At 41.8% G+C, this 12,655-nt stretch overlaps 1 protein-coding gene across 1 annotated transcript; it reads right to left on the bottom strand.

Moving 5' to 3' along the window:
* Positions 1 to 4,007: 4,007 nt before the first annotated feature.
* On the bottom strand, positions 4,008 to 4,427 carry LOC124309426 (uncharacterized). Its single transcript, XM_046773087.1, has one exon. It carries the CDS (start codon positions 4,425 to 4,427, stop codon positions 4,008 to 4,010), a length of 420 nt encoding a protein of 139 aa, XP_046629043.1.
* Between the last annotated feature and the right edge of the window lie 8,228 nt (positions 4,428 to 12,655).

Genomic DNA, 12,655 nt, shown 5'->3' with positions numbered 1-12,655 from the left:
ACAGCAGCCCTCCACCCGGTCAACACCCACACCGATAGGACTCACCACTATCGTCGCTATATTTCAGAATTGGATTGTAGAGGTATCAAATTCCCTGCTACTCTACATAATGTGAAAAAGCTTGAGAAATTAAATAATTTGCGAATCAACGTGTATGGAATAGAATCTGAAACTTTTTCGCATCATGCAAAATCGAATAAAAGCGTCATCGTGCCAATTTATTTGAGCGATCATTTGAGTACCGCGAACATTGACACGATTCGTCTTCTGTTGGTTGAGAGTAATCCAGAAAATGATATGGCTCGCGAGTTAACATCAAGATTTCACTTTGTTTGGATTAAAGATCTTTCACAATTGGTGAGCAAACAATTGTCTGATCATAATGGTCAACTGTTTGTATGTGACAGATGTTTGTGTCACTCTACCGTGAAACATGCCTACGAGAATCACCGACAAGATTGCATTATGCTGAATGAAGTACGCATGGAATTTCCCGAGTCTAAAGATTTAACATTTTAAAATTTTCGTAACAAAGGTACCGTCCCGCTTGTCGTTTAAGCCGATCTCGATTGTATATTAGAGTCTGTACCGGTTGATCAATTCCAAAATCACGTTTCAAACCATAAAACGTGTGAATTTCGAAAGCATAACCCGCACAGTGTGGCGTACTATGTACATTGCGCGTACGATGAGACTTTATCGGAATTCCACAATAACCGCGGTGTCAATTGCATAGATTGGATCATGCAACAGCTTAAGGATTCATCGGTTCAAGTAGAGTCACGCATCAAAAAAATAATTCCGATGGAGTCTTTACCCAAGTGCAACGCGATTGTCACCTGCACCCAAAGAATTGTTATATTCGCGAAAAACCGTTTACCCGTGAGGAGAAAAAGTGTTACGATCACTGTCACTTTACGGGTAAATATCGTGGTCCTGCTCATAATCAATGTAATTTGAATTTCAGAGAGACGCATAAAATTCCAATAGTTTTCCACAATTTGTCCGGTTACGATTCGCACTTTTCAATTGAATCCCGTGCGTCATCTCTTCCCGGTGAAATTTAACTACTACCCATAAATAAGGAAAAATATATATCCTTCACGAAACGCGTTGATGGAACAATGGTGCACTTGAGATTCATCGATTCGTTTCGATTGATGGCTAGCAGCATTGATAAACTATCCACATACTTGACCGATACCGATGAACGCATAACACGTAAATTTTATAATAACCCGACTCAGTCCAGTTTGATGACCCGCAAAGGCGTATTTCCCTATGAATACGTCGATTGTTAGAGGAAACTCGATGAAACGCGATTACCTGCAAAGAAGCATTTCTACTCGCACCTCTGCAATGCAAATATTTCAGAAACCGATTACGAGCACGCTAAAAATGTTTAAGGGGAATTTCATCCAGCGTCATTGGGGGCTATTCAGATTCATACTGAAAGAGCGATGTTCTTCTGCTTACCGATATTTCCGGAAATTTCCGCGGTAGCTGCTTCAAAACCTACGATTGAGATTCGTTGCACTACTACACTGCACCGGGACTTGCTTTTGACGCGATGCTCAAGCATACTTATGTAAATTTGCAACTTTTAAACAACCCTGAAATGGTGTTATTTATTAAAAGAGCCATCCGAGGCGGCGTAGCACAATGTTCTAATCGACACGCTCGGGCCAATAATAGATTCATGGGAAAAGATTTTGATCCTAGTAACGTGGAATCATATCTCACGTATTTTGACGTAAATAATCTGTACGGTGCAACTATGAGCGTGCATTTACCAGTCGGCTTTTTCGAGTGGAAGTATCAGCACATCGATATACCAAACCATCCGGACTATTCGCCGATGGGTTACTTTCTGGAGGTAGATTTGGATGACCCTGTAGAACTCCACGAGGATCACAAAGACTTACCTCTCTGTCCCGAACATGTTACTCCTCCAGGTAGTAAAAATGCCTAACTCGCGACCACCCTTCACCCCAAAACAAAGTATATACTGCACTATAGAAATTTGAAACAGTGTTTGAATTAGGATTAAAAGTAACGAAAGTGCACAGAGTTTTGAAGTTCGCACAATCTCCTTGGCTCAAGCCTTACATCAGAATCAACGCAGGCATGCGTAAGCGGTCTAGGAATGAATTTGAGAAGAACTTTTAGAAACTCATGAATAACGCGGTGTTCGGCAAGACTATGGAAAATGTGCGAAATCATAAAGATATTGAATTTATCACAAAATGGAAGGGAAGAGGTCGTGCGAGAACGCTTATTGTCCGGGCAAACTTTCACAGCTGCACCGTGTTTGGCGTTGATATGGTTATCATTGAAATGAATCGTGTCAAAGTTAACTTCGCCAAACCTATTTACGTCGGCGCATCAATTCTAGATCTGTCAAAAAACTTTCTTCATGATTTCCACTATCATTATATTAAAACTAACTTTCTGAATGAACAAGCTAAATTGATGTATACCGACACAGACAGCCTTATTTATCAATTCAATGTGCCCAATATTTACGGTTTCATCAAACGTGATGTAAATACAAAGTTTGATACCTCTGACTATTCACCCGACAATGTGTATGGTATTCCCCGTGAAAACAAGAAACGACTAAGGTTAATGAAGGTCGGAAATAACGGTAAAATCATGACAGAGTTTGTGGGACTGCGAGCAAAGCTGTACACATTTACTACGATGGGTGAGGATGGGGAAAAATATGACAGTGGCGTCAAAATGAGTAAGCGTGCCAAGGGTGTAAAAAATTCATCGATTAATAGCATTACGTTTGATGATTATAAGCACTGTCTGATGACTTGCCAAGAGTTGACTCTTCCACAGTGTTTAATACGCAGCAAAAAACACGAAGTAAGCACGATCGTACAAAAAAAATTGGCTCTAAGTTGGCAAGATGACAAGCGGCAATTGATACCTGGACAGACGGACACCCCACCTTAGGGGTATATCGTGGCCCAACAATAGATACAGGATGAAACTATGGACGTGGAAATGATGTAAATATTTGATGTTTGACGCCTCGGACAATCCATCATCAGGTGGAAACGTTTCACCATCAATACGATATTTGATGGAGTTAAAAATGTGTATTCATATACTTAACAATTATTCATTCATTATTATTGATATATCATCATCAATTATTCATAATAATTCGTTAACCTCGAGAAAAGTTTTCAGCGAATGAAAAAAAGTTTTCAGTAAACGAAAACAAGTTTTCTAAAAAATAAAATGTGTAATAATCGTATGGAATAATTGCAGATTATTATTATTATCATCATTGTCGTTGTCGTTGTCGTCGTCGTTGTCGTTGTGGTTGTCGTTGTCGTCGTCGTCGTCGTCGTCGTCATTATCATTATTATTATTATTATTATAATTTTCATAGTACCGAGTATGGCACATGTGCGTACAAAGCACATTAAATGTGGAAATATTTGTATATTCAAAATCTTTCATTGTCATTCGGAAAATACAAACAAATCATGTCACATGTCTGTTTTATTTATCCAACTATTGTGCGAATTATCAAATCCTAACCACTTCACATAGAACAGATTCTCCCGTTTGCGTAATACTTTCTCCACAAGGTAGCCGTCGGGATATTTCACTTTGCTGAGCTCTTCCTCGTAGAAGCCCCCCTCGATGGGATGATCTTGATGATCGGTAAGTTTGTAGGTGGGTGGATTAGTATTCTTCACCTTAATCATGGTGAATATTTCTGTCGTCCAATTGGGTGTATATTCTGTTTCGAATACATTCTTGTACTTGCTGATTCGAACTCGATCGCCCACACTGAATTTCCGCGCCCGATCACTTCGTTTGATTTGCCGAGGCTTGTACACGCTACGATACAGCTGTTTTTCATTCTCCGTGCTAACATCCACCGGTTTCATCCGAATCGTGCGATGTTTGGTGTTGTAGGACTTCATTCAAGCATTCAAAATATTGATCCACTCGTACGATCCTTGGAGAGTAGACCACTTTCACATTTTATTTTTCAATGTCCGATCAAAACGTTCGCATATTGACGCCTTTAAGTTCCTGAATGTCGCATACATGTTGATATTGTAGTGCTTCACGAGGGCTTCGAATTCGCTGTTATGAAATTCTTTGCCTTGATCAATGTGTAGATGTGTGGGTATACGGCTCTGGATCAGTACAGATTTCATGGTAGCATTAACATCTTTCCCACTCTCGGACTTCATCAGCACCGCCCACGCGTACTTGGAGAATATATCGATGATTGTTAGAAGGTATTCGTATCCCTTGTTGCACGAGCTGTTCGCGGTCATATAGACGAGATCAGCTTGCCAGATCTCATCCGGTCCGCGTACATCTACGAATCGGCGCGGATAGTTGCGTCGAGCCTGTCTGTGAAGTTCGGCAGCTATTACAGTCTTCATTGTTCCCAACTCTTCACCTTTCAATTTTTTGAATTGTCGTCCAACCACTCTGGTTCCTCAATCGATACTAATTCCCTGCTGGTCTATCCCGGCGTCGGTGTTGCTTGCTCCCCAATATGTTTGATGCGACTCGACGCGTTTTCTACGATTTTGTTATTTATGCGTAGCTGTCTTACCTCCTCGTTGTGATTATGTGCAAAACTCTCAAAATTTGATTGGAAAGTATCCACAATATCCACAGCCATAAATCGTAAAGCGGTATTGAAAACTTTTAGGGAAACGGCATCGTTTTCCATCTACGGATCAGCGATATTACACAATCGTTTGCTGTCTATATCGTACTGATTGTCGTTGGTGATTTTGAATCCAACACCCGGAGGCCCTCGGAGGAATTTTTAACCACCACAACCACGCTCCGAGTATCGCCCGAATATGTATATGCTCATGACTGGACGGTCACTGAACAAATGATGATTTTATGTGTACACGCCGCTAATAAACGATTTCGGCCTCGCGCAACTCTTCAATAATGGAGACTATTCAGTTGGAATGGTTGGTATTACCCGCAGCCTGTGACGACATAAGCAGTCGGAGGCGATCTACAATTTCATTCGGATCATTCCAGTAGACGTAATCAACATCTTGCCCCTCCTTTCGCGCAATCTTATAGTCAGGCAAGCCTTTACTTGATTTTTTCGGCGAGCCGACGTGTTGTACAATGAAATTTCCATACTTTGAGCTGTTTCAATCATCCCGAAGGCTTCCGTCGGCTTGGTAATGTTTTCGATGCGCATTTGTCGTCGTGACAATTTTTATGTAATTATTCCTGTCTGTGTCATTTACAATCGATGTATCGGGTGATTTCTTAATCAATTATTCAAGTAAAACTTTCATCCCCCACATTGATCAGATCGTCAATGAAATTGATCAGCGTATCACCGATCATCATACCGTTTGTCAACTTTCGAACACCGTACGTGGTATCCAAATCCCTCTTCTTACTTGTGCTGAAAATTCCCAAATACTGCGCAGTGGAATCCGTTATTTTCTTCACCGGCGTACTTGTAGTAGAAATTTCACCAAACTTCAGTGTTTCATCATTTGTATTCCTGAAATTCCTCTCATCCATATCCTCATCCTCCTTATCATCATCATCATCATCCCTGGTACTTTCGTCATCTTTTTCTTCTTCTTTTTTCATTGTCACATCCGGTAGTTCCGTTTCAATTTCATGTTCAATATGCTGCTGCTGCTGTCTTGAGGTATTAATCAATTCTTGCAACGGTGTTACTAAAGGCTTGAATACCTCTCCCATAACCTGTTCGGTCGTGTCCTTGTCCAACTTGAGCATTTTATGCTTCCGCCGTATGACATCACATGCTTTCGATATTTCACTCAATGTGTTGCTATGCTTACGAATCTTGGCACTCTTCTTGTTGCCGACCCGATTGTTGCGATGAAACTGTGCAAGTTTATGTTAGTTTATGCTTATCAAGCAATCAAACCCCTTCCTATATCGCACCCCATTGATTTCGCTATCCTTGTCAATCACGGTAAAACTGTAATTGTCATCATTCCAGCATGCCGAGCACAAGTCTTCAAGTTGCTGATACGTCACGTCTGTGTTCACATGATCGTTGTTGATATGTTCCAGATTCATATCATCCTGCCGAAATAGCACTGATAAGTTAGCATTGCCAGGCACTGGGTGTTTTGGAATGCGCGCATACGTTTGACTTAGATGAAAGCTATCGATATCGCGATGCCTGCCCATGCTAAAGTATGCTCTGATATTATCTTGCTTTTCACAGGTCACATCGTTGGAAATCATAACAGAGTTGGGTCTAGCATCTTCTGGTTTTACAACCTCATCGTTCTCACGGAACAGAGAATAACCCATTCCCTGCACGGGTTGTAGTAAATTTTGCAAAAATTAATACTTTGGCTGGATGAGAGATGTCGAATAGACGTAGACATTTTCGAATCGCAATCCATTGCCATGGGTGATGAGTGAGAGAAAAGCGTCAGTTTGACCGCAATTGGATAGCCCGCAAAAAATTGCTCTTACGGTATTTGTCAGCAACTTTCCATGTCATTTTTCTATCTTCCTCTTACCACGTCGGACCATTTTATCGAAATTCGCGACAGGTAGTTCATCGGGCTAATCTTGATATCTCATGATGCTTCGTTAGCATGACAACGAGAACTAAGATGACGCTATATAAATTCCTCCTTTTATAGAAGTCACGTTAGTTGTTGCCCGACTATGAGGACGTGCACACGGAAGAAACGCGGTGGTGTTCTGTTGAATAAAATCATTAATCATCTCCTAGTTGAATTGCATGTGCCAGGGTATCAGTACTGCGGACCTGGAACAAAATTGGCCCAGAGGTTGGCTCGTGGAGATTGGGAGATCAATCCGCTGGATGCCGCGCGTAAAGACCACGACATTGCATACGCGAAGAATCGCGATATCACAGCGAGAAATCTTGTTGACGAAGCGCTCGCTGAGAAGGCGTGGAATCGCGTTTTGGCCAAGGACGCTAGTGTGGGTGGAAAGGCTGTAGCCTGGGGAGTCACCAACACCATGCGAGCTAAATCTAAACTCGGAATGGGTTTAGCTGCGAAGCGGTCGAAACTTGGAGCGGCTGCGAAGAAGAAATCTAGAACTGGCGGGAAGAGTAAACAGCGGAAGAGATCTGTGAATCTTATATCCATCATCACAGCAGCAAAGGTCGCTCTGCGATCGGGTTATCAAGCCGTTGAGTCGGCGTTGGCGGGTGCTCGTGCGGCTGCGCGTGCGACTGGGAAGAATGTTCGCGGGCCTCGTGTTATACCTGTGCCTGATAAAATTGGCGGCATCTTGCCGTTTCTCATTCCAATTCTGGCCGGTCTAAGCACTACTGGGGCTCTTGCGGGTGGTGCTGCGGGTACAGCTGGAGCTGTCAACGAAGCTAGTGTCAACAAACATTGGTTGAACGAGGCCAAACGGCACAATACAACAATGGAGGCGATTGCTTTAGGTAAGGGATTATACCTGCGACCCTACCGCAGCGGAATGGTGCTGTAGTTACGTCCGGCAAAAAACTAATAAAGCTATTACTCTGAGCTCTTACCAATATTGATCCACGCAACCATGCTAAGAATATGAAAATTTCACATTTTCGCGGCGGTTTCATGCGGAATGATCTACTGAAATCAGGACCTGAAATGCAAGAATACGCAATCAATAATCTTGCCGATAAAAACGGTCCAGGGACATTGGGTTGCATTCAAGAAGAATGGTGACCATGTTGTGTATTCCGATAGTTTCGGTGATTTGAAACCGCCTGAGGACTTGATGAGGTATCTCGGTGTTGGTAGCGTTGAATACAATCATAAGAGGTATCAGGAATATGATACTGTGATTTGCAGGCACTTATGCCTCCAATTTTTCCGGCGAACAGATATAAAAAGACAAGTGTTACATGAGCAAGCATTAGTCATGCAGAATCGTTGACGTTAACACTGTCAGGCACATCCACCGTGCTGGAGGCTCAATATTTCCCCCCAATCGAGTTATCACCAGAAAAGAACTATGTTCTCGGACTCGTCGAGTTCCTGATATTCAATTCAATACCCAATATTCATGAGACGTGTGATAAATTTCACCTGACACGAGCGAACAACAGTAAAGAAAGCATCACGATACCCACGGGAAGCTATGAAATTGAGGATATTGAAAATTTTCTGCGTAAGGAGCTACCCTCTGACATCAGTAACGACAACGAGCTGAACAGTGAAGTCACGTGCAATTATGTGATAGTTTTCAAGCCCAAAGATTCCATCGGTCGATTATTAGCATTTAAGGCGGTTGAGCTAGCACGACACGTTACTCATAAATCTGAATTACCAGTAGCCATACTGAAGCTTAATACTTTACGCGTTGAGTGTGCCATAATCACAGGGGCGTACATAAACGAGCGTCGAGCTCATACGATTCACGATTTTTTCCCAATCGTCCTATCGGAATATGAGATTGTTGAAGTGCCCACCAGCGTCATTCACCTGCCAATTGCCGTACGGTCGATACATCATTTACAGCTGAGAGTAGTCGATTAGGACGACGTGCTGATTAATTTTCGCGGCAAAACGATTACTGTACGTTAGACGTGGAATCACTCAAATAAGGGGGTTCTTTTTCGAAACGAGAAAGTTGGGCATAAGTTATAGAAGTCAAACGTCATGGTCAAAAATCATCAGTCGCCCGACACCTCTGACAACGTTTATACCGCCTACGAGACTGACACCTCTGAACGTTCGGTTTCTCCAGAGCCTGGGTCTTCGATTACGTGGAAATTTTGAAAAATAAGAATTCGTGTTTGCTGCATCCTGTGTGTGTTACCATGGAAGAAATACCGCCAAGACAGAAACCTGTGGTTTCCGAGGAATCGATTGCGGACTCTGAGATTCATGCTTATCAGCCGTTTGCATCATCCACCTTCCAGAACAACGATGCAATCCATATTGTTTTTCGACATCAAGACTTGTGTCTACTGCCCAGTAAAAGCTTTCTCCTTATTCACGGAAAAATTACGAAGGACGATGGTGTAAATGCTGTGACGAGCACGAAATTGATCAATCTGGCTGTTTGCCATTTGTTTGAGGAAGTTCGCTATGAGTTGAACGGTGTGGAGATTGATCGGAATAAAAATGTTGGTATCACCAGCGTTATGAAGGGGCACTTATCCTCAAGTCCCGGTCAGCAATATAGTCTGGAGAATACCGGTTGGTTGAGCGGTGATGCCAAACTAACCGATGCTTCTGGAAATTTCGACGTTGTTCTACCGCTGAATTACATGCTGGGCTTTGCGGAAGATTATCGCTGAGTCATCGTCAATAGCAAACACGAGTTGATTCTCATACGTTCCAACACCGATTTGAATGTAGTGATTCAGACCCCGCCCATGGAAAACTTCAAAATTATCCTTAATAAAATCGAGTGGTTGCTACCCTACATCAAACTGGCCGATAAACCGAAAATCCAGCTACTCAATCACACTGCCAAGAATCCGGCCATATCCATGAGTTTTCGTTTTTGGGAAACGTACGTGTATCCGATACTCCCGTTAACGACGCGACATGTGAGGGCGGTCAAGACATCGACGCAGTTGGAGAAGCCGAGATATGTCGTTCCGGGATTCCAAACTGCAAGAAGAAACGATCCCCACAAAAATGCCCGTAAATTTGATTATTGTCAAATCAGAGATGTAAAACTTTTCCTCAACTCGCAGTGTTATCCCTATGGAAATTTGAATCTCGATATATCCAATAATCAGTACGTCATTCTCTACAACATGTATGTTTAATTTCAAACAGTCTACTACAACAAAGAGGCCAAACCTTTGTTATCGAAGCGTGAATTTATAAACCAAGCTTCCCTCATCGTTATCGATTGCTCGAAACAGTATGAATCGTAGAAAACCGGACCGGTGAGTATTCGATTGGAATTTGACGCGAGCGTGGAATTTCCCGCAAACACCGCAGCCTACTGAATGATCTTGCACGTCGTATTGTCGACTACAACCCGATTAGCGGCACGGTTAAGAAATTGGTATAAATCAATTTTGGGAAAGGATGTTTAATTATTATTATTATAATTATTGTGCAAATAATGAAAATATGTGAAAGGTTATTTTCTTGATTCAAAATACGATGATCTATTTCCATTATCATGTATAGGCTGAAAACAGAATGTAATTGTTGATAAATAAAATAAACAAATATTCAAAGTATCAAAACGTTATTTTTTGAAACAATCACCCCCAATGGCATGATAGAATGAATAAAAAAAAGTTTCCATCTTGCGGCGAGCATTGGAAACATCACACAGAGTCGATCGATTGATCGATAATGCGATAGAGGTGGCGCCACATACGACAAACCTGCGGCAACACTCAGTAACACCAACTGTCGGTAACATCAGAGATAGCAATTTCGTCGGTAAAATGTTTACCATCACACAATAAAAAAATGTGTCATGTCTGCTCATCCGACGGTGAAAAAATTAAAATGCCTGCTCATCCGACCAAGCAAAAAATCTCATGATCTAACTGTCTGACGATGAAAAAATCAAATCGGCTGTTCATCCGACCAAGCAAATAATCAAAATAGCTGCTCATCCGACTAAGCAAAAATCAAAATGGCTGTTTAACCGACCAAGCAAATAATTCATTGTCAAACTGCCTGTCGGTAAAATTGGGTAAAAATACTGGTAACGTCATCTGTGTTAATAGTCGGTACCAATTTTGTGGGTAAGGCTTACCATCGTGGTGGTAACATACCGACTGCCGGTAAGGTAGGAACCAAGATCGGCCGGTTCGCCGCTATCTTTGGGGTAAGAACTCTCGTATCTATACTGCACAAATGAAAAACAAGAATGAACGTAAACGCTCCGACAATTAAAGGTAAGAACGAAATTATAAATTTTGCCTACGAATTTTATGAAAAATTTTTGAGTATTATTCTGTTTGTTATTTCAGAAAAGGCTAAAAAAAAAGTAATCACATTGTTACGGGCTGGATGACAGTGATCACAATGAGCGGCTATCGATGGCCGCATCCAAACTCGGCCGTGATATTATTACGGCCTATTTCGGGCTCGTCATCTGTCGACTACACGGACGTACGAAGAAGCAGAGGAAATGAGAAGATGTTATATATAGGATATGAATGTTTGCGTGTACAATTAATTTATTGCTGAGACATGAAGAGTGCAACGAGAAGACGTGCGGGTGGAATAAGGAAGAGATGTGTTTTAGATGTTGTCTGAATAAGTGAAGACTTGATAGTGCGCATATGGGGGGAAGGATGAGGAGGACTGGCTAGTTGCAGTGCAGAGACAGAGGGAGCAATCTGCTGATACATTATGGAAACTGAGACAGTGACGTGATGAGAAAAGGATACAGGGTTCAAGGTAGTTGTAGGAGCGTGAGAAAAGAATTTAAGGTCTGGAGGATGTAACAATGTCATCTGTATTTTTTGGATATTTTGTTATTAATCAATTTCAAATATTAGGTAATTATTTATTAAATATAGTAACGTGGCATTTTGAATGTCCGTTCGGCTCCTCGAACCTTACACGGAACCCCAAAGTGGGGATTTTACGAGATCAATAGTAAATAATTGTGAAAAGAGCACCAGGACGCATCCATAACTCTGAAAGGGGGACAATTTACAGACTAGCGAATACAATATTTCAGGATTTTCATTCATTTTATTTCAAGTATATGCAACACCAAGCGGGGAATCGGCGGCGCATTCAACAGCGTCTGATGACATCAGTAGCAGAGATGTGAGAAGAAGGGATGACGAGGATGCGGCTAGCACCGCCACCAGAGGGCCTCACACGAGGCTATACAGAGAGCGCCAATGTAGAGCTCTACCGCGCAAGAAACCGAGACGAAAAAGATTCCCGTTGTCGGCCAGCGAGCCATAGCCAACTCTGTAGAATATCGACATTGTACAACCGCGCGTAGCCGTCACTACGCCATTTCTGAAGGAGTAACGCTGGCTGCCAATCAACGGTCCGCGACAATGGACATCGGCGTTTGCGCTGAGCTAAGATTTAAGAATCAAGTAATGCAATGACCAGTACGATCTAGAGAATTTTCGTGACTGATAGCGCCTCAGTAGGTATATAGGGAGGATTACGCGTCAGCATTCAAGTGACTTTGTCCATGGCAGCCGTATGATGAGGACCTCAATGCTTGGGGGGGGGGTAACGGTTTGCACTTTCGAAAAATCGATTTTTTTTTGTCTTATCTTATTGTTAAACATTTCAAGAATATATTCCCAAAATTTTAAGTCGATCTGAGCAAAACTCTTGAAGTTATTGTCTAGTTAGTCTCCTACCCTTTAACACTATACCTCTGACAGCAGGTGAACAGCTTATTCACTTCTATCATTCTGGTCCATTATCCTGTTTCGAGAATATTTTATTCGGTAAAGATAGGTAAGTGAAGAAGTAAAGCCATAAAGACATGTTTTATACTTGTACGTGTGCTATACACTGTAGAATTTTTTAAAACGAGAGACGAGCGTCAGTTTGTCGTTGTACATTCGATCGTGCGCTTGTGATTTTTTTCTCAAAACTACTTTTTCAAAGTCCGTGTTTACTGCCATTTGAAAACGACTTGACTGATTCATTTCAAACTTGGTACACATTTTCTAAATATAAAATACCTCCTC

This window comes from Neodiprion virginianus, chromosome 7, assembly GCF_021901495.1.
Source record: "Neodiprion virginianus isolate iyNeoVirg1 chromosome 7, iyNeoVirg1.1, whole genome shotgun sequence".
Classification (NCBI taxonomy): Eukaryota; Metazoa; Arthropoda; class Insecta; order Hymenoptera; family Diprionidae; genus Neodiprion; species Neodiprion virginianus.
Note: the sequence above shows the minus strand (reverse complement) of the source record. Positions and strands in the feature narration are given on the sequence as shown.

Coding starts and splice junctions, on each gene's coding strand:
- LOC124309426 (XM_046773087.1), bottom strand. CDS start 4,427: ATGAAGACTGTAATAGCTGCCGAACTTCACAGACAGGCTCGACGCAAC.